Genomic DNA, 24,861 nt, shown 5'->3' with positions numbered 1-24,861 from the left:
AGTAAAAATGAACACGCTGGCAAGCAACCAACACGCACACACACACACCACACCACACCACACCACTATCTCATTCTCTCTGCGATTGGCACTAGTGTAGGTGTGGATTTCTCTCTGGTGGAACCGGCATGCATACATATGGGAGTATGTAAACAACACCAACACATGGACAGGACAGTGTTCGGTTATCAGTGCACTCTTTGCCTGCTATTCATCCTCATCCTCATCCTCCTCCTGCTCTTCCACTTTCCTCTTGTTGGTTTCTCAGTATTCGATTGTTTCTGTAACATCTACTCGGGCATTTTGGTGCTGTAAAATTAGTCACAGTATTCGGATGCACTCTCTCTTGCAGTTAGCTGAGATGTTTCTGGCATCTGTGTCTCTCTTTGTCCGTTTCTATCTGAGAGCTAGAGATGCAGTTAGATCTGGTATCTACCAGTTACTAGGCTGGGCGTGAGCATGAATGAAATGGAATCCTTGCTGGAGATCATAGCCGTACTCGTACTATACCCTTAAATGTAGATTTCTGATGCCTGTGTGCCTGATGATAAGGGTAATGAAACACCAGTCGAGGTCATTGTTTCCATTGATAAGCCTAGATCAACCTCATCTCATTACCCATCTCAACTCTGTTGCTGAGTTCCTCCTCCAAGATCTCTCGCCGTTCCGTTCCCGCTCTCTGTTCTAAAAAACGACGTAAAGCCTCGAGACTCTAGACGATCCATTACAATGCGGAGTGTGATCGATGGCGTGCCTGTCGGGTTTATTAACTTACATAAAAGCATCACCGTTGATCAATGCAATTTTCATTTCAATATGACAGCTTCTGCTATCCGAAAATCTCCGTTTTATAGCGAAAATTTTCCTTAATTATTTTACTTGTCATTGAATTTCCCTATCTTTTCTTTTGTCGTTCGCCTCTCTCGCTCAACCGCTGGTTATCAATTATAATTGGTGAAAATAAAATGTTTTAAACAAATTATTTATGCCTTATCAGTTTTTCGGGGCACATTTCAGACTTTGATTCGCGCCTAAGTAAATGAGCCGAGGCGGGTCCGCCGTCGGTCGCTCGGGACACTGCAAATTCATTCTGATTTCGACAAACGCATAGGTGGGGTGGTACAGAGAGGATGGGTGGAGCCAGGAGTGGGGCTCTGTCAGGGGGCACTGACGACAGACGGAGTTTGATAAGGCCCCACCCGATTCCCGATTCCCGTTCTGATTTCGTCTTCGATTCCAATACCAAATCAATTTTGGCACATGGCACACACGTTTGGAGGCACGTTCACGACGATCCACTGTCCGTTCCGTAAATAATGAGTTCTGGCAAATCTCGAGACGTTTCTTATCGAGTGTGGGACCCCACTCGATTAGCCCAGTCCCGTGGCACAATCCAATCCATTTAATAACCGGCTTATCATGCTGGATCTTCAGCTAAAGAATTAACCATCACCACGAATGGGACAGTTTCTATAAATGATTCGAGCGACTTTCAGATTTATGACTGGACTAAATTTAGAGAATATTGTAGAGTATTCCCGGCGATGGCAATCTAATCAGGCGACACGCCCACTTCAGAAGTGCCAGTGATTCCTCCCCTGATGGATGGATGGATGTGATTGCGAATGCGAATCTGTTACACTAACAAGCCTTATCATCTGACAAATGGCAAACAGTCGAGCGATCTCCCGCCAGTCCGCTTGACGTCAGTGCACTGCGGGAGAGGAGGAGCGGCATGCGGGAGGGTATTCTGTCATATGGCTCACCCTTTTCCGTTTAGAGCTCAGTTTTAGTCTAATTAAAATGCATTCCGTTCTTACAAGCCACATAAACATCAGTCGAGCTGTCTATCAGTCAGATGCGTGTCGTTACGTATACGCCAGGTGTAACCAAACAAAAACGCTCTAAACAGGGCTAATTGTGTTCCGTGCAAGGGTGTAGCTGTCACCCATTTTGGCCAGAATACGATTTCGGCTCCTTTGGCCTGCGGTTTTTTCCGCTGTTAATCATGATGTCCCCGCACGGACATTGTTTGAGGTGTGTAGGCGCCAACAACCTTTTAATACGGTAGGCAAATGTGTGTTTATGATTTGCATCTGATTCGACCCTATCTGGGAGGGTATATCTACGTAGGGATGCAGCTGGCATACAGCCTTTCCCGAAGAAATACCAGCACTAATGGTTATACAACTATCCCTCCCATATAACACCGAATATGCTATTGTTTACTGATTGTCCACTTGATCCGCATCTGTTCTATTCATCACCCAATAAAAACCAATTGAAAAGAGTATCCGCAGTTCGCTCGCTCGCCCGCCGATTGTGGCGCACTCAAATTAGAAAATATATTGAAATTTATATTTGTGCTGTCTAAGCGTTTGGGCAAACGTCTCATTACAGCGAGGAATTGTGTGAATTTCTAAGGCATATTTGAGTTACCATCTGGAGACATAATTGAATTGCGTCCAATCAGCTCCAATTGTCCGCATTGTGGATCGATCGAATGGCAATTATCATGGCATCAGCACTGGAAACTTTATCGAACTCTGGGAATCGTTGTGGGTGTGTACAGGGCTGTGGGCGTGGCACTTTATTAACACCCCCGATGTGATGCTGGGGTCTGTTTCTGTTTCTGTCTCTGGGTCAGCCACTTGGCAAACAGTCAAAGAGGAAGATGCGACACTATATTTGCGACATGTATATTTTCCGCGTATAATTCTGTTTTAATTGCGGCCACTAAGAATAGAACGTCTTCATTTGGACAAGGTGTGATCATCGCTCAGGAAGAGCCATTTCCGCCGGAGGTTATCCCCAGGCCTGCACCCGTATCCCGTCGAAAAAGATTGCCTTGAGTCACTCGACAAATCTGCCTGCGCGAGTCGCACTGCGACTGCAGAATCTTATCTAGTGAAAGATTTGGTGTATCATAAAAAAGGTATAAGTATATAAGTACTTTTCATGGGATTGTGTATGGATTTTATCATTGCAGAGGCGTTCTGATTTATCATCCCCCAACTGTGACATCATTTTGCCGGACAAGAGATGGATTCCGAAGTGTTTTCTAGGAAGATCCAAAGATCATATTCGCAATACATACATAGGTATCTTTCCATGACTGGCCAGAATGGTTGGAAACAAGAAGGGAGTTCGTTGTGAAATGGTAATTAAGTATTCATTATCATATTTGATTTAGTTTGACGGAGGAGTGTCGTGAAACACGGGGCGGACGAGCAGACGAGGTGAATATAAATATCATTTGTGGAAAAACAACAAACAGCATTGAGTATTTGCGTTGACAGTGCGAAATGATTAACGCGATAACCTCCGCTGGGGCACACAGGCCCCAACCACAAGTGGCAAAGAGAGAAGAATAGAGAGCACAAATCGATGGGAGGGAGGGAGTGAGAGAAAGGGGGGAGCTACAGAGAGAGAGAGAGAGAAAACAACAATGTTCGAGGCGGCGCCGCACTGTGTTAATTTTTGTTGCCATTTTGCAGCTTGACTTTTTGCACACAGGCAGGCCCCAATCCAACACACACATACAGTTATGTGCTCTCCGACAGAGCTCCCACTCTCTCTCTCTCTCTGTGTCTCTCTTGATCTTTGATCACGTTTCCCGCACACGACGGCACCCGAGTCGGGCACTCGGCGCAACGTTCACGTGATAACCATGTGCTCCGCTCCGGCTGCTCTGGCTGCTTCGCCTTTATTTACGATTGTATGAGTGGCTCGATGGAGGCGACAAATGTTCGGGGCAAAAACGAGTCACAAAATGATATTGCTGTTTTTCTGCGAACGGCGTCGAATGCCTGCCCTCTCCGATGACGTAAAGCCCCAGGCCCAAACCATGGAGTGTGGAGAGGGCAGCCGGGTGGAGCAATTTCATCATTGGAGTAGCTTCCTAACCTTAAAACCAACAAAGGCAAAACTGTCGACTCACATCGAGTCGCCCGATAATCACGCATTTCTGTCTCCGACTCAGCCTCTGAGATTTGAGCAAATTACGATCGGCTGATGGCCGAAACAAGGAGTCACACGAAATGGCAACTGTTCTTGCTGATAGCACTGGCCAGAGCTGTTAAAAGTTTTATTATGATTTGGCACTGGCAAGTGTTTGATAAGATCTCTGATTTCGTATAAATAACTCTCCCTTAATTGCTTCTTAATGGATTTACTTCATTATCTCGAGCACTTTGAGGAGAGCAGCTCAATGGGGGATTTTGGTCGAAATTCCAGTGCACGTGTCTTGGCAATGGCAGCGGCTTGCCGTGGGATCTACTCCATAACTGGGACTCATATAAAAATTGTGTTGGCGCGACTCAAACACACTCGGATTCTTGTCAGCCAACTACATATTCTCGCTTATATGTACATACTGGCATATATAGCCCTGCCCTTGTTCATATCGCGTGCTTGAAAGAAGAAAAAAGCTTTATTCAAATTCTGCTTACAAGTATTTTTCCCCATGTTCCCGGTTCCGCCTTCCCTAGCCAACTGCTTGCCGAGTTCGAAGCTATAAAATGTGCACGGAATTTGTTTAGGGCTAGAGATATGTACGCTTAAAATGGGGATTAAGTGATTGCAGCAATTGATTTGCCAGCTCGGATCAGTGAGTGTGATCCCATTATCTGTGATAGGGGAGATAACTGGTAACTTCATAACCAACATTCAATGTAGTACTCATAGTCTAGACCCATTTGTCTGTTGGCCTTGAAATCTTTAAGGAACCCCAACGAAATAGATAAATATATATTGAAAATATTGATATAAGATTATCAGAGAAGTATAATTCAGATGGTATTTGTCGGGGAACATAGACTAATTGGGTTGAAAGATTTCAATCCTGCGCTCCACTTAAATTGCCCGCGCATAGTGTGACCAGTGAGATTTATGTAAAACTCATGTACATTTTAGTGTAATTAGATGTAGAATTCATGTAAATATTAAAAATTAAATTGATTAGTTGGTGTAATTGACAACAGATGGCCGCTAGATCTGCACCATGTAAAAGATACTTTTAAGTTAACTTATTTAGTTTTAACCTAATTTTATAAAAAAGTGCTAGTTAATGGGAGCATTTTAAAGTGCCAGTCAAGTAGAAAATTGATTCGATTAGAAAACTAATCGAATAAAATTAAGTGGGCAAAGCTGAGAGATCTATATAGCTAGTAATATTCGGCGGAAGATCAATTTGGCAATAACCGGTTCACAACAATGAGTACACACTCATACCCTGGGGGAAATGGGTGTTATAGAATTGAGACTATGTTTGTCATCCTAGGGTCTAATAAATTCAGAAACTAGAGTCCCTGTTTTAAAGATATTTAAAGATATTTCTTCTTACAGAGACCATGAATTGGTACAGGGATCAGGATATATGTACATACATATGTATGTATATACAAGAAATTAATCAAATGCAGGAATAGGTAAAAAAATGCAATCAAAGACAAGGTCTTTATTAATTACGCTTGAAAGCAGCTTGGAGGAAAAAATGGTTAAAAGAGTTAAAATTTCCCAGTATCTTTATGTAATATTAACGGTTGACAAAAAATGTGTCTTTAAATACCAGCAACATTGACTTGACAACATTTCATCTGTTTTTCTTTTTTTTGTTGAACACTTTCGTTATAACCGTGTTTTAGACAAATTACAGTAAATGGGAGTACTTAAAAGTAGTTTATCTTGAACAACATGTATTCATCAATCGTTTAAAATGTTGTGGGCATGGCTAAGTAGAACATTTAGCTAGTAATATTGGACAGAATATCAAAATTGAACAATAGGAACAACTATCCACTTTCGTTGTTCTTTGTTTGACCTTTTTCGCTAAAACATTTTTTTAGGCAAAATCGAATAAAAGCATATGTTTAAAATAAGCCAGTCAAGTAGAAAATAGGTTAATTAATCGGATAAAATTCTGTGGGCAGGGCTGAGGATTCTTTCTAGCTAGTAATATCAAATCGAATATCATAATCGAGGAATATGGTTTCCCATCCTTGACGGAGAACAATTAACCCATTGTAAGCCAAGTTTAACATTGCACAGAAAATAATACAAATTTAATCATTTTAGCGCAGTTCAGGTGAAAGATATTGTGGGTTTTTGTATGCAAAGATGAAGAATATGATGAACATAAGTTGTAACTATTGTAATTATTATTTGTATCATTTTTCGCGGTTTAACTCGAGCTGTTATCCAATTTAAATAAAGGGGGCTTAAGTGGGCTAAGTTCGTTTTTTCATCGCCATATGAGACCGTATTCAGTATGACCGTACATTCACACGTGTTTTCTTTCTTGTGTTGGTACAGCGTTTTGCTGGCCGCGTGTTTCTCAGACAATTCAATTTTCGCCTAAGTTGTATTAAAGAGTTGAACTACAACATTTAAAAATGGGAAAACCAGGTGAGGAAAGCGAAAACTGCCATGAACAAATGAAGGCAGTCTCTGAAACCGAGAAAAACATAGAACTTAACCTCCTAATGAGTGTGAATATTGATAAAATGATGTACTGGTGTCTTCCTACAGGTTTCAGTCCACGCGGTGGCGGTGAAGGCAGAGGAGGAGGCGGAGGTTTCCGTGGGCGCGGCGGTGGCGGCGAGGGACGAGGTGGCGGAGGGTTCCGTGGCCGTGGCGGGGGTGATCGCGGTGGCAGCCGCGGAGGTTTTGGAGGACGCGGCGGTGGCGATCGCGGAGGCTTTGGTGGACGCGGCGGTGGAGATCGCGGTGGCGGACGTGGTCGCGGAGGATTCGGAGGACGCGGCGGTGGCGATCGCGGTCGTGGAGGGCGAGGAGCCGGTCGTGGAGGCGGAGCCGGGGGGTTCAAGGGTGGCAAAACAGTCACAATCGAGCCACATCGTCACGAAGGAGTCTTCATTGCACGCGGCAAGGAAGATGCTCTGGTCACCCGCAACTTTGTGCCTGGATCCGAAGTCTACGGAGAGAAGCGCATTTCTGTCGAGGTTAGTTTTCGCATCACACTTCCTGTAGACTAGAGTTCTGCTGATGATGATGTTGTGCAGGGGTACAGAACATGGCATTATGTGGTCATGAGCGGCCCTTGCGTTCACCGGTAGCTGTGTGCACTTCAGGTACACGGGAAGCAGCTTCAGGTGCGCTTGGGTCGCTTAGAACAATGCACAACTGAGGCAAAATCTCTTAGCACCCAATAGATACAAATATCCATCTATGTCCAGCGTTTCACACAATTTTCTTGCTTCCTTCACAGACCGGTGGCGAGAAGATTGAGTACCGTGTGTGGAATCCCTTCCGTTCCAAGCTGGCAGCTGCCATTCTGGGTGGCGTGGAGAAGATTCACATGCCCCCTGGCTCGAAGGTCTTGTATCTGGGCGCCGCCTCTGGTACCACAGTTTCCCATGTGTCGGATGTAGTGGGGCCCGAGGGTCTCGTCTATGCCGTGGAGTTCTCACATCGCTCGGGTCGCGATCTGATAAATGTGGCCAAGAAACGCACCAACATCATACCCATCATCGAAGACGCTCGTCATCCCCACAAATACCGCATGCTAGTAGGCATGGTCGACACCATCTTCGCAGACGTCGCCCAGCCCGATCAGGGCCGTATTGTGGCCCTTAACGCACAGCACTTCCTTAAGAACGGAGGACACTTTGTCATCTCGATTAAGGCATCCTGCATTGATTCGACGGCGCAGCCTGAGGCGGTATTTGCCGCCGAGGTCAAGAAGATGCAGGCGGACAAACTGAAGCCACAGGAACAGCTCACGCTGGAGCCGTACGAACGTGATCACGCTGTCGTCGTGGGCGTCTACCGACCACCGGGCAAGCAGTGAACAGTGTTCAGGGGCGAATGTGGATAGATTTTAGGTTATAACTTCTTTTAATACAGTCGTTTTGTATTAAGTTTCTTCTTATTAAATATAAACCATAGTTGTAAAGATAAATCAAAATGCAAACTATTTTTGTAGTAGACGTACAAATACATAAAAGAATACAAGCCACAAAACCAGACTCGTTTCAAGGCCACAGAATGATTTAATTGAGGTCGTTTAAAGTTATAATAAAAGTAGAAAATGTTATTAAAAAATAAAGGAAAAGTGGACAAAAAAAGAACGTCAGGGAACTGCCGCTGCGGACAGGATTCGAACCTGTGCGGGTAGAACCCAATGGATTTCAAGTCCATCTCCTTAACCACTCGGACACCGCAGCTGATATGTAATCGCGTGCCAGAATTGCTTCTTGGGCCTGGGTGCACAAACGCGCTACCTGTGGGATATTCTTGCAGATGTTTCAGCTCGAGCTCGAGGCACATATCTGGAAATAGATCAAATGAACCTATTATTAATTTAATTCAAATATAAGAAAAGTAATTTTTTGTGTTACAAAAGAGTCAATTTTTCACATGTTGAGTTTAAAAAAACTACTCTTTTGCTAGCCCTGGTACTTAGAACCGAATCCAGAACTAGTTCACGGCTAGTTTGGTTTATCTCCGCCGCTTCTTAGTTAATGTTTTTGCCTAACGTTCCTCACAGGAGGCGCTTTACGGCGCCTATCAAGTGGCAAATTTGACACGCAAATGAAATGTGCTGCGGTGTCCGAGTGGTTAAGGAGATGGACTTGAAATCCATTGGGTTCTACCCGCACAGGTTCGAATCCTGTCCGCAGCGGGATATAAGAATTCTTTCTTTTTTTGATAGTTGCATAATTTATCTGTTAATTTACTTTATTAAGCCGTTCTGCGGCGATCTCAAAAGATAATATAGATAATATAACTTTCTGTTACGACTTTTATCGCACGTATTTACGTATTCCGCTTGCATTCCGGTGTGGATCGCAGCCAAATATATGTTTCAAGATTATACCTTGGGAAACGCACATAGATAATCGGATGTAGGACAATTGTTTTTGTTAAACGTTAGATCTTAAAAACTAAAGTAAAATCATAATCGCATTGATTGTTGAATATCTGTTTAAATGTATATCACCGATTCGTCAGCCTTAAGGGGCTTACAACTTGGCGCGCTTGGGGACGCCAATGGCCTCGAGTACGCCACAGGTCTCCAGATGATGGAACAAGGTCTGCAGATACTCATCCCGATGCTTCATGTAGTGGGCCGCGTGCTGGGAACGTTCCCAGCACTTGAATGTGACCTTTACGTTGGCCCTCTCCCAGTTCTCGCGGACAGCTTGATTCGATGAAGGTGGGCCAATCGGATCGTTGTCAGAGACGAAGAACAGCGCCGGGGCCTTGAGCAGGGTGGAGTGGAACATTTGGCTGGAGCGCATATAATGAATCGTGGCCTGGTTGTGGAATGTCTTCATATGGTAAAGGGTGTAGTTCCTCAGGGCGCTCTGCATGCGTTCGTTCTTGGGGAAGATGGACTTGGGCACGCCTACTGGAATCTCTGTAATGTCGGCAGCACTGTCCCAAATCTGGCAAACGAAGCGCTCCAGGATACTGCCATAGCGATCCATATCGCGCGACATCTGCAGCATAATCTCGCCCAACTGGTATGCTCCAACGGAGAAGCCATGCATTACGATCGGTTCATACGATGCGTTGTTCTCGAGAAACTTGAGAGTCTCGGCGGCCACCACCTTGAATATGCAATCGAATGTTTTAGTGACTAATTGTGATTGTTGGCACAGGTGGTAGTTGAATGGTTATAGATTTTCTAACCTGAGTTCCCTTAACGGGCCACAACAGCTGCCAGGGCGTAATGTGCACCACCATCACATCGAAGCCCATTTCTGTGTAGATCTGGGCATATTTCTTCAGATGTTTCTGCTTGGCCATCAGCCAGGCCATCATCAGAACCAGGGGATTGCCAGTCGGGTTCTTAAACGCAAGCGTCTTGGGATCCACTTCGATCTTCGTTTTGTTGCTAGTATAGAGAGTCATGTTTTTGGTAATATCTTGGGAAGATATATACCGGCGATTCGTCAACGGTGCCATGGCGCTCTGAAAACACACGGTATAGACAGTAGTCGGATATATTTTCCCAATGGTTGTTATGGGGTAATCTATGTATTTAGTTTTTAAACCATAGTTTGGATAGGTCCAGTTGTTGGTTCAATCAATGCCCGATTAGATAGGAAATATAATATAGGAGTGGACAGCGTGGCCTGATCGGTTAGAATCTCATCGAATGATTAGATTGGGCATGGAGTGGGATTGGGTAATGTACCTATATATATCCATGCAAATTTGATAAAGCTAAAGCTAAAGCTGACCTTGATTATGCCACTTTACACGTGATAATAAGACCAAGTTATTGATAAATCGCAGAGCCTACTCGTATTTACAGAAACTGCAACCGGTACTGGCGGAGTGGTAAGATTAGATGAGATACAGATTCCATCGAGCGTTGATGTCTGGTTATATAGCTAAAGGACAGGCACTTCAAAATCGAACGTTACACTTGAATGATAATAATTATATCCAATAATGGATCTGCATTCGCCGTGTCATTTTCGTATTAATGATTATTACCGAGTTATCTGGAGCTGCCGTTACCAAGCGTCAATTTCCCTCTAATGCTGAATACTAAATGAAAGGGGAGCGAAGGTTTGGCTTATGTTTTCGATTCAGGGATCTTTTTTTCCGGTGGCTAAGACCTCTAAACCGACTGATAGCACCTGTGTCTGAAGATAGGCGGGCAAACCTGACGATAAGGAGTTGCAATTTAGATTAGTGGAATAATTTCCAGCTGCGCTAGTTTCCGCTTTCCGTACCAAGAACGAACAGGCGAAGAAGAATGTCACATAATTTAAGCAGCAAACAACGGAATATCAGAGAATTGGGGAGGAGGACCGGACAAAGAGAGAGACTTTCGCTTTGGTTTGACATTTTGAACTTGAACTTTCGGTTCACGGCCACTCACACGTTTCAGACGTCGATAGACCTTAAGTAATACCACCACTAGTACGACCAATAATGTAATTCCAATTAGGAAATCCATTATGGCAACGAAGATGCCCAGGGCAGCAGGTGCAACGACGGACTAAGCGACACGATATATCCAGTAGTCCGATCGTGGATAGCTTAGTGGAATTCAGCGGAGCTTACTTCCAATGGAAAATAGTTATTCTTTTGTGCTTGTGTGTGAGGAGAGTCCCCGTGTGTATACATATTAGGGATCAGAGTGGCGGTTTGTGGCGTCGGCTTGAATTACATTGCGGCAGCACTGGAAGGGGTAGAAGTAGAGTGGCTCGACTAGAAAATACCCAAATACTCTCGGCTCGAAACTACAGTACTGGTAGATTCGAGTCCATATTTGTATATAGGAGCTTATTGTAGAGCCTTTCTATTGAATCTTCGCAAGAATCAGTCGGCTCTTTTAGATGTCTTTTGGTATTGAAATACTTATTAGTCAAGAACCCAATATACCCCTGTGTCCATTTAATTCCAGGTATAATCAACATGTGCCTTGGAACTCATGAGAGTGCCACACGCTTTGGGGGCTCTGGGCGAAAGCTTGGCATTGAGCGCCATTATGATGTGTGTATATCATGGAAAAAGCTGCCACTGCTGCTGCTGGCCCCAATTGAGCGTGCTTGATCGAAGCTTGCTGGGCGAGGGTGGTTCCAAGAGTACTCCCAAGGATACGATACGGATTCCAGCACAACATTTCGTAATCGACATTCTCCAATGGCCATCATTTTCCAGTTACTTCAAGCGTTAAATGGTCCTCAACAAATTGCAGGCAATTAAAAACCCAATAAAATATTTTTAAAATATATGTATATATGTATGTATACCACCTAATCGGTATACAAAATCTGAGAAAGAAGTATAGAGGGAGAGAGCAATCATATACACGGTTCAAAGTACAGAGGAAATCAATTCATGCATGCAAATTCAAAAATGAAAAGAAGTGAAGAGAACAGATCAGAAGCAACACGAAGGAACCCACACAATTATAAGGCAGAAGCAAGTTCATAGGCAAGAGGAGGGTGGGGTTATTAGGGCAATTACAGGTTAAAGTTCAATTAAAAGCCAACAAGATGAAAAATATAATGGAATATGTAATGTAATGCTTACATGTGCCACCTGCGGCCCGCCGGTGCTCAAGCTCGAGAAATTGCGAGATAGCGGCCGTTGGATCTCCCGGTACGCGGCCATCGGTCGCAGCAGACCGGTGGATATGGCGCCCCCGCACCCACTGAAGAAATTGTCCGCGTAGACATTCTCGTACGGAACAGCGCCAGCGCTCCGGCTATTTTGTGCTGTGCATGAGGCAGGCGAATGGCGGATTGGGATGGGGACAGACAAATAAATATGTATAAATAAACGTGAGTTGAATGGTTTCATCTTCAAATAGAGCAGCATTCTAAATTCAAACATTTACCACCAAAGGAAAGGCCCACAGCTAACGTTGCGGCTGTCCGGCCGGCAGCGAACGGTAGACTTATCGATTTTTTTGCTGCAGTTGCGTAAAATGCAGTGCGAAGGAAGTGCGCAGCCATGGCCGTGGAGTGAGAGGGGGATCAGATCAGATCGGTGTGAACGACTTGCACAAGAAGCGGTTGGACAGAAACTGCAAAAACAGGCACATTCAGATTTGGATTCATTTTAATTCCTTTATGCATTTGTATGTGTAGTCTGAATGAATACCCTCACGAGGGGCAACATAGTTTTGTAAAGCACAATGAAAGGCAGCTTCATTCAGGTAATAGCAATAACGCACATCTATCTATAGTCTTTTGTTCTCAACGAGGCAGCTTCAACATCAAATTTAAACGGAACACATCGCTATTATCAATGTATTTACTATAAAATTTAACTATTTAAATCTCCAAAACGGTAAGGGTATACTCGCGTCGGTCCACCGAAATTTTCGCTCATGCGTTTTCGTATTCATGTTGGAGAGCCACAGACAATACACAGACACAGCGGGCTAATGCACACGAAACGAACTTTGTACCCTGCGCATTTGCGGCTGGCTGGCTGCAGACGGGTTTCAATTTATAAATTGATAAAAATTTCGTTTGTGCCCAACGACGAGATGCGTGTCTTGAACGTTCCTCTTCGAGAAAGTACACTTAAGAACGTTCGTGGGCGTTTGCATGTTTGGAAAATTGATGAACATTAACAGCCAGAATCGATCGCGGTGCCACTTACGCCTGCAGACGAGCTCTCCGTGTTTACTCTGTTTAAACTAAAATTTTTAGATTTATTTAATTCCGCATCAGCAGTGTATCAAAACGAACTTAACCCGCTTAAGCCCCCCTGTATAACAACTTGAGTTAAACCGCGAAAAATGATACAAGTAATAATTATAATAGTAATAAATCTTGTAGGTCCATCTTATCCTTCAACTTTGCATACAAAAACCCACGATATCTTGCACCAGAACTGCGCTAAAATTATTAAAATTGTTCATATTAAAATACCCTCTTAGTCTACAATGGGTTAATAATGCTCCGTCAAGGATTGGAAACTATTTTCCTCGATTATGATATTCGATTTGATATTACTAGCTAGAAAGAACCCTCAGCCCTGCCCACAGAATTTTATCCGATTAATTAACCTATTTTCTACTTGACTGGCTTATTTTAAACATACATGTATGCTTTTATTCGATTTTGCCTAAAAAAAGGTTTTAGCGAAAAAGGTCAAACAAAAAACAACGAAAGGGGATAGGTGTTCCTATTGTTCAATGTTGATATTCTGTCCAATATTACTAGCTATGTATATAGAACATTCATCCATGCCCACATCATTTTATAAGATTGATGAATACATTTTGTTCAGGACTAACTACTTTTAAGTACTCACATTTACTGTATTTTGTCTAAAACACGGTTTAAACGAAATGTTCAACAAAAAACCAGACGAAATGTTGATTGAAAAATAGTGCTGCCACCCTTTCGGCATAACGGGTGCACTTTTAAAAAGGCCGCCATATCTTCGCTCAAAGTTTAAAAATTTAAATATATACATACTATAAATGAATATCCGTTAAGATTCTGATGCTAATTAACCAACTGTAGTACTCATTCTACGGCAAACACCTCACATTATTGTTTCATATCCAGAGCTGTGGTTACTATGTCAATGCCAATGCCCTCCAAAATTTCCATACAAAACAGAGTCCTCCCAGAGTAGTCCTTGACAATGACCCAGCGCCTTGGAGATCTAGTGTTCTTTAACCAAACAAACTTCAAACTTTGTTCAATCGATGTGAAAATTCTCGTACCTTTAATTCAGTCAAAGTTCTGAAGCGTTCCTGTTGAGAGCAAAAATAAATATATTTTTCGTCTAACATTTTCGTACATTTTATATCATCATGGCTTTCCATTCGGTGGTCACAATGGAGAAGCCGCTGCAGCATATCTCGCTGACGGATTGGCATGCTCGCGTTAGCCAGCTGCGGAATGTTGCAGATGCCCGTCGATCGGACGCCTTCGCCATACGCCACGCATCGCGTTCGTTGCGGAACGAGACCAGGATCGAAGGCGACTGGGCCAACTATGAGACCAATGAGAGCCTAACAGACCGGTGAGAAGGGGTTTTAGTTCTACGGGCTAAGTTTGACTGCTGTCTCTGTTTCAGTATATCCGAGCTGAATCGTTGGCGCGACATCATATCGAAGACATTTGAGCGTATTGAGCGCGAGATTTACCTGCTCCAGGAGGAGAAAAATGCAACCGAACGCGAGCTGGAGACGCTGACTGGTCCCATATCGGTCATTGCCGAGTGCCTGACCATGCGTGATGGCCGTCTTGGCTCTGAGATGACCTACGATGAGGCCGACACGGAGATCAAGAACGAGCTGGCCATTTTGGAGAACAATCAACGATTGCTGGCCGACCGCTGCCAGAAGGCTTGGGAGAAGCTGACTCGCCTGGAGGAGGTGCGCTTCAAGATCGGCATGGAGATCGACAACAAACTGGAAGCAGTCGAGCTAGACAATTCACAATTGGCTTTGGACCGCAACGCCGCCAACATTTCTTACAAGCCGGATCCCACCAGGAATCCAAAGAAGTGAGTAGCCTCTCAATCGTACGAATTTTGTGAAGCACTGTGAGATGGTGATTCTTTGTAGCTCGTGTTCCTACGAGACCTGGTTGGAGCATGTGAAGAACATGAAGCAGCTGGCGGAGAATGAGCTGGCCGACACTTATGCCATTCGTGAGGCTTTGTTCGTGTGCCGTGAGAAAGCCCGCAACATGCTCCAGTCGCAGCAGGAGCGCGCCGAGCACACCATTCGCAAGCGCATCTTCGAGACCCAGCGCGCACGCAACGAACTCGAGTGGCAGAAGATGAAAATGAAGGACGAAATGGAGCAGGCGGTTTGTGAGATCAAGACGCTGGAGCAGGCGTTGCGTGACAAGTCCGACGGATTGAAGTTGGCCGAAACACGGCTGGAGAATCGTGCCCAACGCTCGGGCATGGAGCTGTGCATGGACCAAGCTCACGAGATGCTCTGTGTGGAGGTGGAGAAGCTCCGTGAGATCCGCCGTCGTCTGATTGCCAAGATTGAGGAAAGCAAGGCCAATTACAACCTCATGGAGGAGCATGCCCAGAAGATCGATGTGGATCTGGAAAACAAGCAACATTCCTTGATGACTGACATACGGGCCCTCGACTTGCGCCAACGTCTCAAGGGTGGCGAGTTCGGCCTGAAGATCGCTAATCCGAGTGCCCAGACAGACAGGAACATTGTGCTCACGCGCATGGAGGATGAGATTCCAAAGACATAAAATGTTAAGCTGATAATCGCCGTTTCAAAGTTTTCTGTTTCCCAGTTTGATTCTTTGTTTAATTGTCCAAATTTATGTGAATTAATGAACATTTATATGCGCAGTTCATCTCTTTTCTTGTGAAAAGCCAAAGTTCAGCTGGCCCAGTAATGGCTTGAAATCTGTACTCCACGCCACACGGCCGGAAAGGTCGGTGGGTTTCCTTGGAAAGTGCACGCCCTGGCGCACAAACATATCCCACTTGACAAACTCGCCTGGAACTACTGCTTCGCTGGGGCCGGTGCTTACGATGGACTTGGGATTGTTGGTCTTATCCAAATGCCAGTCCACCCAAAGAGCAATTCCATTGCACACACCCGATCTGGAAAATGAATATATAGATCATGCGCTGATTACTGCCAGAGATTCCAATGATTAAGACTTACTGCGTCAGCTCTATGCTTCCCTGGAGATGGTGCTCGACATTGAAGTTGGCAAAGTCAACGCTGAGAAGCTGCTGGGGCTCGGCTAGCGCGCGACTAGGATACTCCCACAATGGTTGCGCCTCCACCAGGGACACTGCCTGTTCAGCGGATCTCTGTAAGTAATGCAATTCGTAAAAGTCTCACGGGAGTCAGCAAAATCCATCAAAATCACATTTACCTCGACCATTTCATCAAAGAGACGTAGATCGAACCCTTCGCAGCTCCCAACAGGAGCACGAATCTTGTGCAAATCCAAGAACTCCACGGGCAGGGCAAATATTCTCGCCTCACATGGCGAAATCTCCACTTTCTCCGGTAGTTTATCCTTTAGTTTCATCAGCAATGTGCCAAAGTAAAAGTTATCCCAAGGCAGAATAGCATTGAGGAAGTAGGGTTCAGCAAAGACATGGCTCAGAGCGATCAATTCAGTGTCCTCCAGTTGCTCAACGTTCTCCACATACTTAACATTCTTCAATTCGTTGTGCTGCACAATTGAGTCGATCAGACGGCGTGAGAATCGATGTGGCTCGTGAAGCTGAACCGAGGCTGCCCCAAGGGCCGCGCTAGCCAGCCCTAGCATACAGCCATTTCCTAGGACCAGGACGTTCGATTGTTTTGGCACTATGGTCGCCTCCAGGTATCGCAGGTAACGTTTGTTGCGTATGGCCTGATTTAGCTGGCCGATTCTGCTGCGGGAGTAGGTCATGTGCAGGTCACAGGAGCAGGTATGCCGACGCACGGTTTTGGCCGGAGCCTCCAGCATAGCATCAAACCAGAGCGAGTACTCATCGTGGTGACAGCTCAAGTAGAAGTCCTGACCAGCAGTGGCCAACTGCGGCGGTTTGGGCACGTAATAGATGGCCTGCATCCAGTGATCCCGCCAGGGCACTACATTGGCCACAGGTACGCGTTCTTCCTTGCTGGCAGACAACTCGTTGAGCTCCGGATGGGCCCAGTACGGAGCACAGCTGAGCAGGATTTCCCCTTGATCGTCCAGTTGTATATCCCACCAGTAGAACACCAGCTCCGCGGCACCCGGCTGACTCGCCTGCAGCTGCACCAGTTTCTCCCTCTGCTTCTCTCTCTTTTCTTTACGCTGAAAATCGAGCTGGAAGATCTCGATGGGCTCTGTCAGCAGGCGAAAGGTGCCGGCCGGCAGCTGCGAGAGCTGAACATCATGAAGAGCAGCCTCTCCCTTGCAGCTCTTCAACTGTTCTGGCGGACGGAGCAAGGCTTCACCATCCAGACTAGGGAGAATCTTTAGGCTGTTCCATTGCGAGGCCAGCGGCGACTGAGCCACCTGGGCGTAGCACCTGGCGCGGGCCGGTATGCACAGAGCGTCATCGGTGAGCAGCTCGGCATGGGCATGATTGTAGATGCTGATGGCGCCCTCGCCAATCAGCTCTGTGTCCAGCAGCTCAGCTACCAAGAGATTCGCCCGCTGTGGCATGTCCAAGTCCGCGCCAATTTTTATGTCTGTGGAGCGTTTTCGAATCAGCTGCACCTTGTCACCGACTCCATTGTCGGTGAATATTTTGGCAGCACAATTTGCCATGGGCAGAAATGCCTCGCAGGCCGTGACGGAGTCCGCCCCAGCTTTTAAGGCCATCATTGAGAGTATGCCGGTCCCGGTGCCAATGTCCAGGACATGTACTTCCCTTCCTGCGGCACGCATTCCCTTAATGGTTTTCCTTAGAGCCGCGAAATACTTCTGATTCCTCTCCCAGTCGTGCAGCATGTCGCCGAAGCCGGCATTGGCCACCTCCTGATGGTAATCGTAGTCGTCCTCGCGCTCCTGCCATGAGTTTTCACCCGTTATGGGGTTCATCACGTGGGAAAAGCAGGACATCGGACGGATTGGCAATAAATGTGTTTTTAAAAAATTTTTTAACATTAAAACGCGACCGGCAACAGCTGTTCTCTCAACGCTGCCACCTTCGTAAAAAAGCAAACTATCTGGTAGCACTGACGATGAAGAATATCGATTGCAGAGCAGTGCGATGAATCACGATGTTAATGGCAAGCACCGGCTGCGGCGCCAATTCAATGGAAACAAAGTATTGGAGGAAAACTTGTACAATTTTATTGTGGAGATGATAATTTCTTAATACTATTTTACGTGTACATTAATTTTATTATGTGTTAGAAGTCCTGGTCGAGCCGCCGCTTAACTCCTGCCATCAGTTTAACACGATGGCGCAGTTGAAGGTGTCTCAAGCCGCAGATGCGTCCATTTGGAGTCTCGGCGTCCCATGTCCTATCGAAAAGTGAACTGCTTGCCAGACACCTGTTGACGCTGGTTTTATAATTTTTACCAATTGCAGTGTTTCGATTGAGTTCAGACCAACAATTAAACATGTAATCCAGAAGAGAGATGCCTAAAACAATCAGCACTAGACTTGCGGGATTTACTGGCAGATACGACAGAGAACTATCCATTGTGTGATGTAGACTTGACGGGCGTCCTGATTCGACTGATGTTCGCATTCTCCCGCCATCGAATATATATGCAGAACAGGTAAGTTTTCATTTTAGCTTTCTAATGGTGGCGGACATGGCAATTACCTGCACATACATACCTGCAGAGAAGTAAAAGGGACCACATTTGCTTGGTAAACAAAGCCATAAACTGCTAATCTGTTTGTTTTTGATCGATTGAACAACTACCCTTACCTTTTTGATACCTTCATATGTGTGGAAGTGATCAATTTATAATGTGGTGTGTATCGGAATCTTGGAATTTTCAATACCGTAATTAGCTAATTGTTCCGATATTACACACACCAATTGAAGGAATTCCATCAATTCAGTTACACGAGTAGGCCCAACGAGAACAGTTCAAGAGGCACAGGACAATGGGGATACTTTTGATGCTGGACATCTTCCAATGGTTCGCCGTTCTCATCGGTTTGACCTCTTACAGGCTGGTCGATGATAGATTTATTCAAACACGAATAGCCAAGGCTTACACTTTGATCCTTAACGTTATCACGGTGACAATGCTGCCGGTGGCTCTTATGTCGGCTGTTAAATTGTATTACGTGGCTGTTTGGCTGCCGCGATTCATGTGGATAACTCCTTTCGTCCTTTATGCGGTGAACTACGTGGTCATTGTCCAAACATTGATCTCGCGCTGTCATCGGGACAGCATACTGATGGAGCTACACCATTTGGTGGTGAAATTGAACCGCGAGATGGGCCGAGCTGAAAAGAAGATGAACTCGAAGCTTCGGAGGCTCTTCTATGTAAAGACCTTGACTACGTCGTATCTGAGTCTGTGCTATATTCTGGGAACATTCCTATTCAGTGACGAACTCACTTTTTCCATGATGCTCAGCGCCTTTCTAATTAACAATGGATACAACATCTTGATTGCCACAACACACTTCTACTTTGTGGCGTTCTGGCAAGTTGCTCGAGGATATGATTTCGTGAACCAGCAACTGGAGGAGCTCATCTCCACACCCTCGCCGTTAACATCTAGATATACAGAGGAGATGCGAAGTCTATGGTCTTTTCACGCCAGCCTCAGCCAGACAGCGCACAAGATAAACAGGATCTACGGTCGTCAGATGTTAGCATCCCGTTTCGACTATATTATATTCACTGTCATCAATGGCTATATTGGTACGATTTACACGAGCAGTGAACCGACGACTTTATTCGCAAAATGTTATGGAGGTCTTCTCTATTGGATACGGACGGTGGACTTTTTCATGACCGACTATATATGCGATTTGGTGGCTCAGTACCAGAGCATGCCGAAGCACACCGCTAGCGAGGGCGTCATGTCTAACGAGGTATTTCAAAGAAACCACCAGACCACCTAGAAACTACCTCTTAAAGTACCATTTAATTTCCAGCTATGTTCGTATGTGATCTACCAAAACAGCATGAATCTTAATTTGAAGATTTGCGGCCTCTTCCCAGCCAATCGAAAACAGTGGCTTAACATGATGGGGGCTATTCTATGCCACTCCGTAATGCTTCTTCAGTACCATTTGATGATGTCCGCTAAGCAACACAATCAATAAAAATACTAATAATGCACGATTCTATCGTTCCACTTATTGATTAGTTTCATCGAAAAGGTTCTAGATACGAATCCACTGCGCATCACCACTAGGCCTGCCATCGAGCACTTTATTTTAGTTTATTAACTAAGCAAAAGGAATTCAGTTGAGCTTCGACTCTGGCGGGCAGAGCATCCGGTCATGTCTGATTTGTTGGTGCAAATATATTTCGGATACGCGCTGGCTATAGGCATAACTTCGAATCGGATGGTAGGCTCAATCTTTAAGCAGACATGTTTCTCCAGATGTTATGCACTGGTCGTGAATATCGCAACCCTCGTGCTAACTCCACCACTTCTTTGGGAGTCACGGAATGGTTTTCGGGGATCTCATTCCTACCCAAAACTTATTTTGATCACCTTCCATGTGCGATACCTGGTCGCGTATGCGGTCATATTATATACGGTATTATCGCGCGGCTTTCGGGACAGAGCCCTAAAGGAGGTGCAGCCCCTTCTCATCAAGTTAATGCACGAGGAAAAGCGTAATGGAAGGCAGAGGCTCAGACGATCCCTCCTGCTGCCCCTCTACCTGAAGTTCTTCATGGCGATTTACATGTGCTTGACTATATGGATATTCCACTTTTACTCTGGCCCGGAAATTAATTGGAAGACAATAGCTAAAATTATATTTCTAGGCAATGCCCTCAACATCCTAGAGATCGTCCCCATGGGCTACTTTTTGGCACTGTGGCACATTGCCAGTGGCTATAACTTTGTCAACCAACGGTTGGACGCAATCATGGCATCCACTCCCGTTGATTTGGAGGAACTACAAAACATTTGGTCGCTTCATGCTGCATTAACCAGAACAGCGAAAAGGGTCAATAAGATATATGGCCTTCAGATGCTGGCAAATCGCTTCGATAACTTTATTTACGGTGTGATCAATGCCTACTGGGGAACGTTTTTCACCTTCGACGCCGATACGAATTTTGTATGGGTGGTCATTGGTTCCGTCACGTATTGGATCCGATGCGTGGACTCTTATTTGATCGACCACATGAGCGACTTGGTCATGCGATACCAGAACTCACCAAAGCATGCCTGGAGCGAAAGATGCTGGTCGCAAGAGGTAAGCTGAAAATAGTTCGAATTGATTTCACTTACATATTAATTGAGAATCGTTTACCACAGATCAACTCCTATGTGACCTATGTTAGCAGCTCCAAGCTACAGCTTCGAACATGTGGCCTCTATCAAGAGAATCGAAGTCTATGGTTCGAAACGATTAGTAGCATTTTGTATTACTATATAATGCTCCTACAGTTTCACCTGGTGATGAGGAATTAATCGACAGGAGATGGCATTCCTGTGGCAGATGCTCTATTCTATAATACTATTGCTTGAAATCCTCCTTTATGTAGAGAGAATTTTATAAAATATAGATTTTCTTAATTGAATATTAGGGATAGGCAGATTTTAAGCTTTCTAATGTTGGTGGATACCACAATTACCTGAATGTAGGGTTGTCAAATGGTCTGGTCCACAATTGCTTGGTAAAAAAAACCATAAAGTGCTAATCTGTTTGTTTTTTATCGATTGAAAAACTACCCTTTTTGTTACCTTCATATGTCTGGAAGTGATCAATTTATAATGTGCTGTGTATCGGAATCTTGGAATTTTCAATACCATAATTAGCTAATTGTTCCGATATTACACACACCAATTGAAGGAATTCCCGCAATTCAGTTACACGAGTAAGCCCAACGAGAGTAGTTCAAGAGGCACAGGACAATGGGGATACTTTTGATGCTGAACATCTTCCAATGGTTCGCCGTTCTCATCGGTTTGACCTCATACAGGCTGGTTGATGACAGATTTATTCAAACACGAAAAGCCAAGGCTTACACTCTCATCCTCAACGTCATCACGGTGACAATGCTGCCGGTGGCTCTTGTGTCGATGGTTGACTATTTTGACGTGGCTGGTTGGCTGCCGCGATTCATGTGGATAACTCCTTTCGTCCTTTATGCGGTGAACTACGTGGTCATTGTCCAAACACTGATCTCGCGCTGTCATCGGGACAGCATACTGATGGAGCTACACCATTTGGTGGTGAAATTGAACCGCGAGATGGGCCGAGCTGAAAAGAAGATGAACTCGAAGCTTCGGAGGCTCTTCTATATAAAGACCTTGACTACGTCGTATCTGAGTCTGTGCTATGTATTGGGAACATTCCTGTCCACCAATGAATTAACTTTTTCCATGATGCTCAGCGCCATTCTAATTAACAACAGCTACAACATCTTGATTGCCACAACACACTTCTACTTTGTGTCGTTCTGGCAAGTTGCTCGAGGATATGATTTCGTGAACCAGCAACTGGAGGAGCTCATCTCCACACGCTCTCCGCTAACATCTGGTTACGCTGAGGAGCTCCGAAATCTATGGTCTCTTCACGCCAGCCTCAGCCAGACAGCGCACAAGATAAACCGGATCTACGGTCGCCAGATGTTAGCCTCCCGTTTCGACTATATTACATTCACTGTCATCAATGGCTACCTTGGTCTGATGTACTCGAGCAACGAACCCACTAATTTATTTGAAAAATGTTATGAAGGTCTTCTCTATTTGATACGGACGGTGGACTTTTTCATGACCGACTATATATGCGATTTGGTGGCTCAGTACCAGAGCATGCCGAAGCACACCGCTAGCGAGGGCGTCATATCTAACGAGGTATTTCAAAGAACACACCAGACCACCTAGAAACTACCTCCTAAAGTTCCATTTAATTTCCAGCTAAGTTCGTATGTGATCTACCAAAACAGCATGAATCTTAATTTGAAGGTTTGCGGTCTCTTCCCAGCCAATCGAAAACAGTGGCTTAACATGATGGGGGCTATTCTATGCCACTCCGTAATGCTTCTTCAGTACCATTTGATGATGTCCGCTAAGCAACACAATCAATAAAAATACTAACAATGCATCATTCTATCATGTGGACATGTGGTCTCTATCAAGAGAATCGAAGTCTATGGTTCGAAAGGATTAGTAGCATTTTGTATTACTATATAATGCTCCTACGGTTTCACCTGGTGATGAGGAATTAATCGACAGGAGATGTCATTCCTGTGGCAGATGCTCTCTTCTATAATACTATTGTTCCGAAATTTGCTTGGAATTCTTCTTTATTTTGAGAGAATTTCATAAGATATAGTTTTGCTTAATTGAAAATTGGGGATAGGCAGATTTTAAGCTTTCTAATGTTGGTGGATACCACAATTACCTGACTGTAGGGTTGTCAAATGGTCTGGTCCACATTTGCTTGGTAAACAAAACCATAAAGTTAAACTGTTTGTTTTGATCGATTCAACCATTACCCTTCTGGAAAAAGGGTGCAAAAGTTTGGCTTTAACCTTATATTTCTGAAATTCACTTTTTAATGTGCTGAGTATCGGAATATTGAAATCTGCTTCAAAGATAACTACAATTAGCTAATTGTTGCGGCATAAAACACCCTACTAGAGGGAATTGCAGCCATTTAGTTGCACTACGAGTTTCAAACAGAACAGTTCATTCTGGACAGGAAATGGGGAGATTTTTGCTGCTGGATATCTTCCAATGGTTCGCCGTGATCATTGGTTTGACATCGTACAGGGTGGTCGATGATAGATTTGTTCAAACACGTCTAAGCAGAATGTACACGCTGATCGTCAACGTCATCACGGTTACAATGCTGCCGGCGGCTACTTTGGATTTGTTCAATTCATTTTCGATGGGCTTCTGGCTGCCGCAGTTCATGTGGATTACTCCCTACGTTCTTCATGCGGTAAACTATGCTGTCATCGTCCACACTCTGATCTTTCGTGGCCATCGAAACATCATACAGGTGGAGCTGCACCATTTGAGTGTTAAATTGAACCGCGAGATGGGCCGTGCCGGAAAGCAGATGAACTCGACGTTACGAAGGTTGTTCTATTTAAAGACCTTGACCTTGTCGTGCATGTGCTTGTGGCATTTTCTGCAAACCTTTATATTCATTGACGTCTCCTCTCTTTCAAAGATTCTCGGCTTAATTATAATTAACAGTGGCTTTATGATTTTGATGTCTATCGTACACTGCTACTTTGTGTCGTTATGGAAAGTTGCTATAGGATATGATTTCGTGAACCAGCAACTGGAGGAACTCATCGCCACACGCTCGCCGCTAACATCCAGATACGCGGAGGAGCTGCGAAGTCTATGGTCTCTTCACGCCAGTCTCAGCCTCACAGCGCACAGATAAACAGGATCTACGGCCGCCAGATGTTAGCTTCACGCTTCGAATATATTACATTCACTGCGTTCGATAGCTACATGGAAATTATTTACTATTTTGGTGAATCGGCGCCTGCAATAAGTAAATGCTTTGGCATTAGCTTCTTTTCTATACGCACAATAGACTTTTTTATGGCCGACTATATATGCGATTTGGTGGCTCAGTACCAGAGCATGCCGAAGCACACCGCTAGCGAGGGCGTCATGTCTAACGAGGTATTTCAAAGAACACACCAGACCACCTAGAAACTAACTCCTAAAGTTCCATTTAATTTCCAGCTAAGTTCGTATGTGATCTACCAAAACAGCATGAATCTTAATTTGAAGATTTGCGGCCTCTTCCCAGCCAATCGAAAACAGTGGCTTAACATGATGG

The 24,861-nt window shown here is 44.7% G+C and overlaps 8 protein-coding genes and 2 non-coding genes across 11 annotated transcripts; 6 read left to right on the top strand and 4 right to left on the bottom strand.

The window, feature by feature from the left end:
• Positions 1-6,335: 6,335 nt before the first annotated feature.
• Positions 6,336-7,974, top strand: LOC6591222 (rRNA 2'-O-methyltransferase fibrillarin). Its single transcript, XM_002015857.2, has 3 exons — positions 6,336-6,405; positions 6,529-6,962; positions 7,229-7,974. Exons 1-3 carry the CDS (start codon positions 6,393-6,395, stop codon positions 7,808-7,810), a joined length of 1,029 nt encoding a protein of 342 aa, XP_002015893.1. The 5' UTR covers positions 6,336-6,392; the 3' UTR covers positions 7,811-7,974.
• Positions 7,975-8,104: 130 nt separating this feature from the next.
• Positions 8,105-8,186, bottom strand: Trnas-uga. The gene has a single exon. It is a non-coding gene; the product is annotated as a tRNA-Ser (tRNA).
• Positions 8,187-8,562: 376 nt separating this feature from the next.
• Trnas-uga lies at positions 8,563-8,644 on the top strand. Its single transcript has one exon. It is a non-coding gene; the product is annotated as a tRNA-Ser (tRNA).
• Positions 8,645-8,682: 38 nt separating this feature from the next.
• On the bottom strand, positions 8,683-13,145 carry LOC6590262 (transmembrane protein 53). Of its 2 annotated transcripts, XM_026985607.1 has the most exons (5): positions 13,102-13,145; positions 12,329-12,517; positions 12,022-12,206; positions 9,658-9,939; positions 8,683-9,575 (listed from the first exon to the last, which is right to left on the bottom strand). In XM_026985607.1, exons 2-5 carry the CDS (start codon positions 12,444-12,446, stop codon positions 8,985-8,987), a joined length of 1,176 nt encoding a protein of 391 aa, XP_026841408.1. In that variant the 5' UTR covers positions 12,447-12,517; positions 13,102-13,145; the 3' UTR covers positions 8,683-8,984. The 2 variants fall into 2 exon arrangements, with proteins under 2 accessions (XP_026841408.1, XP_026841409.1); XM_026985608.1 differs by lacking the exons at positions 12,022-12,206; positions 12,329-12,517; positions 13,102-13,145 and adding an exon at positions 10,862-10,954.
• Positions 13,146-14,245: 1,100 nt separating this feature from the next.
• LOC6590261 (tektin-B1) lies at positions 14,246-15,702 on the top strand. Its single transcript, XM_002015855.2, has 3 exons — positions 14,246-14,481; positions 14,536-14,967; positions 15,029-15,702. Exons 1-3 carry the CDS (start codon positions 14,270-14,272, stop codon positions 15,684-15,686), a joined length of 1,302 nt encoding a protein of 433 aa, XP_002015891.1. The 5' UTR covers positions 14,246-14,269; the 3' UTR covers positions 15,687-15,702.
• Positions 15,703-15,708: 6 nt separating this feature from the next.
• LOC6590260 (protein arginine N-methyltransferase 7) lies at positions 15,709-18,042 on the bottom strand. Its single transcript, XM_002015854.2, has 3 exons — positions 16,329-18,042; positions 16,112-16,263; positions 15,709-16,047 (listed from the first exon to the last, which is right to left on the bottom strand). The coding sequence occupies exons 1-3, from the start codon at positions 17,997-17,999 to the stop codon at positions 15,792-15,794; spliced, it is 2,079 nt and encodes a 692-aa protein (XP_002015890.1). The 5' UTR covers positions 18,000-18,042; the 3' UTR covers positions 15,709-15,791.
• Positions 18,043-18,210: 168 nt separating this feature from the next.
• Positions 18,211-18,652, bottom strand: LOC113565208. Its single transcript, XM_026986698.1, has one exon. It carries the CDS (start codon positions 18,635-18,637, stop codon positions 18,293-18,295), a length of 345 nt encoding a protein of 114 aa, XP_026842499.1. The 5' UTR covers positions 18,638-18,652; the 3' UTR covers positions 18,211-18,292.
• A 207-nt stretch (positions 18,653-18,859) lies between these two features.
• Positions 18,860-20,193, top strand: LOC6590259 (putative gustatory receptor 59b). Its single transcript, XM_002015853.2, has 3 exons — positions 18,860-18,869; positions 18,944-19,950; positions 20,014-20,193. The coding sequence occupies exons 2-3, from the start codon at positions 19,006-19,008 to the stop codon at positions 20,182-20,184; spliced, it is 1,116 nt and encodes a 371-aa protein (XP_002015889.1). The 5' UTR covers positions 18,860-18,869; positions 18,944-19,005; the 3' UTR covers positions 20,185-20,193.
• A 171-nt stretch (positions 20,194-20,364) lies between these two features.
• LOC6590258 (putative gustatory receptor 59b) lies at positions 20,365-21,515 on the top strand. Its single transcript, XM_026987070.1, has 2 exons — positions 20,365-21,297; positions 21,360-21,515. The coding sequence occupies exons 1-2, from the start codon at positions 20,365-20,367 to the stop codon at positions 21,513-21,515; spliced, it is 1,089 nt and encodes a 362-aa protein (XP_026842871.1).
• A 444-nt stretch (positions 21,516-21,959) lies between these two features.
• Positions 21,960-22,934, top strand: LOC113565255 (putative gustatory receptor 59b). The gene has a single exon (XM_026987069.1). The coding sequence runs from the start codon at positions 21,960-21,962 to the stop codon at positions 22,932-22,934; it is 975 nt and encodes a 324-aa protein (XP_026842870.1).
• The last annotated feature ends 1,927 nt before the right edge of the window (positions 22,935-24,861 follow it).

This window comes from Drosophila persimilis, unplaced genomic scaffold (assembly GCF_003286085.1).
Source record: "Drosophila persimilis strain 14011-0111.01,24,50 unplaced genomic scaffold, DperRS2 tig00000002-arrow-pilon, whole genome shotgun sequence".
Taxonomy (NCBI): domain Eukaryota; kingdom Metazoa; phylum Arthropoda; class Insecta; order Diptera; family Drosophilidae; genus Drosophila; species Drosophila persimilis.
Note: the sequence above shows the minus strand (reverse complement) of the source record. Positions and strands in the feature narration are given on the sequence as shown.

What these genes read in the sequence shown, in the direction of transcription:
- LOC6591222 (XM_002015857.2), top strand. An exon ending in AGAAGCGCATTTCTGTCGAG is followed by an intron (nt 6,963 to 7,228) that starts GTTAGTTTTCGC and finishes CTTCCTTCACAG; the next exon opens with ACCGGTGGCGAGAAGATTGA.
- LOC6590262 (XM_026985607.1), bottom strand. Translation starts at nt 12,446, where the DNA reads ATGGCTGCGCACTTCCTTCGCACTGCATTTTACGCAACTGCAGCAAAA. An exon ending in TGTGGGCCTTTCCTTTGGTG is followed by an intron (nt 12,207 to 12,328) that starts GTAAATGTTTGA and finishes CCTCATGCACAG; the next exon opens with CACAAAATAGCCGGAGCGCT. An exon ending in GCGGGCCGCAGGTGGCACAT is followed by an intron (nt 9,940 to 12,021) that starts GTAAGCATTACA and finishes GTGTGTTTTCAG; the next exon opens with AGCGCCATGGCACCGTTGAC.
- LOC6590261 (XM_002015855.2), top strand. Translation starts at nt 14,270, where the DNA reads ATGGCTTTCCATTCGGTGGTCACAATGGAGAAGCCGCTGCAGCATATC. An exon ending in AATGAGAGCCTAACAGACCG is followed by an intron (nt 14,482 to 14,535) that starts GTGAGAAGGGGT and finishes TCTCTGTTTCAG; the next exon opens with TATATCCGAGCTGAATCGTT. An exon ending in CCCACCAGGAATCCAAAGAA is followed by an intron (nt 14,968 to 15,028) that starts GTGAGTAGCCTC and finishes GATTCTTTGTAG; the next exon opens with CTCGTGTTCCTACGAGACCT.
- LOC6590260 (XM_002015854.2), bottom strand. Translation starts at nt 17,999, where the DNA reads ATGTCCTGCTTTTCCCACGTGATGAACCCCATAACGGGTGAAAACTCA. An exon ending in TCTTTGATGAAATGGTCGAG is followed by an intron (nt 16,264 to 16,328) that starts GTAAATGTGATT and finishes CATTACTTACAG; the next exon opens with AGATCCGCTGAACAGGCAGT. An exon ending in GGAAGCATAGAGCTGACGCA is followed by an intron (nt 16,048 to 16,111) that starts GTAAGTCTTAAT and finishes TTCATTTTCCAG; the next exon opens with ATCGGGTGTGTGCAATGGAA.
- LOC113565208 (XM_026986698.1), bottom strand. Translation starts at nt 18,637, where the DNA reads ATGCGAACATCAGTCGAATCAGGACGCCCGTCAAGTCTACATCACACA.
- LOC6590259 (XM_002015853.2), top strand. Translation starts at nt 19,006, where the DNA reads ATGGGGATACTTTTGATGCTGGACATCTTCCAATGGTTCGCCGTTCTC. An exon ending in AGGGCGTCATGTCTAACGAG is followed by an intron (nt 19,951 to 20,013) that starts GTATTTCAAAGA and finishes TTTAATTTCCAG; the next exon opens with CTATGTTCGTATGTGATCTA.
- LOC6590258 (XM_026987070.1), top strand. Translation starts at nt 20,365, where the DNA reads ATGTCTGATTTGTTGGTGCAAATATATTTCGGATACGCGCTGGCTATA. An exon ending in AAAGATGCTGGTCGCAAGAG is followed by an intron (nt 21,298 to 21,359) that starts GTAAGCTGAAAA and finishes CGTTTACCACAG; the next exon opens with ATCAACTCCTATGTGACCTA.
- LOC113565255 (XM_026987069.1), top strand. Translation starts at nt 21,960, where the DNA reads ATGGGGATACTTTTGATGCTGAACATCTTCCAATGGTTCGCCGTTCTC.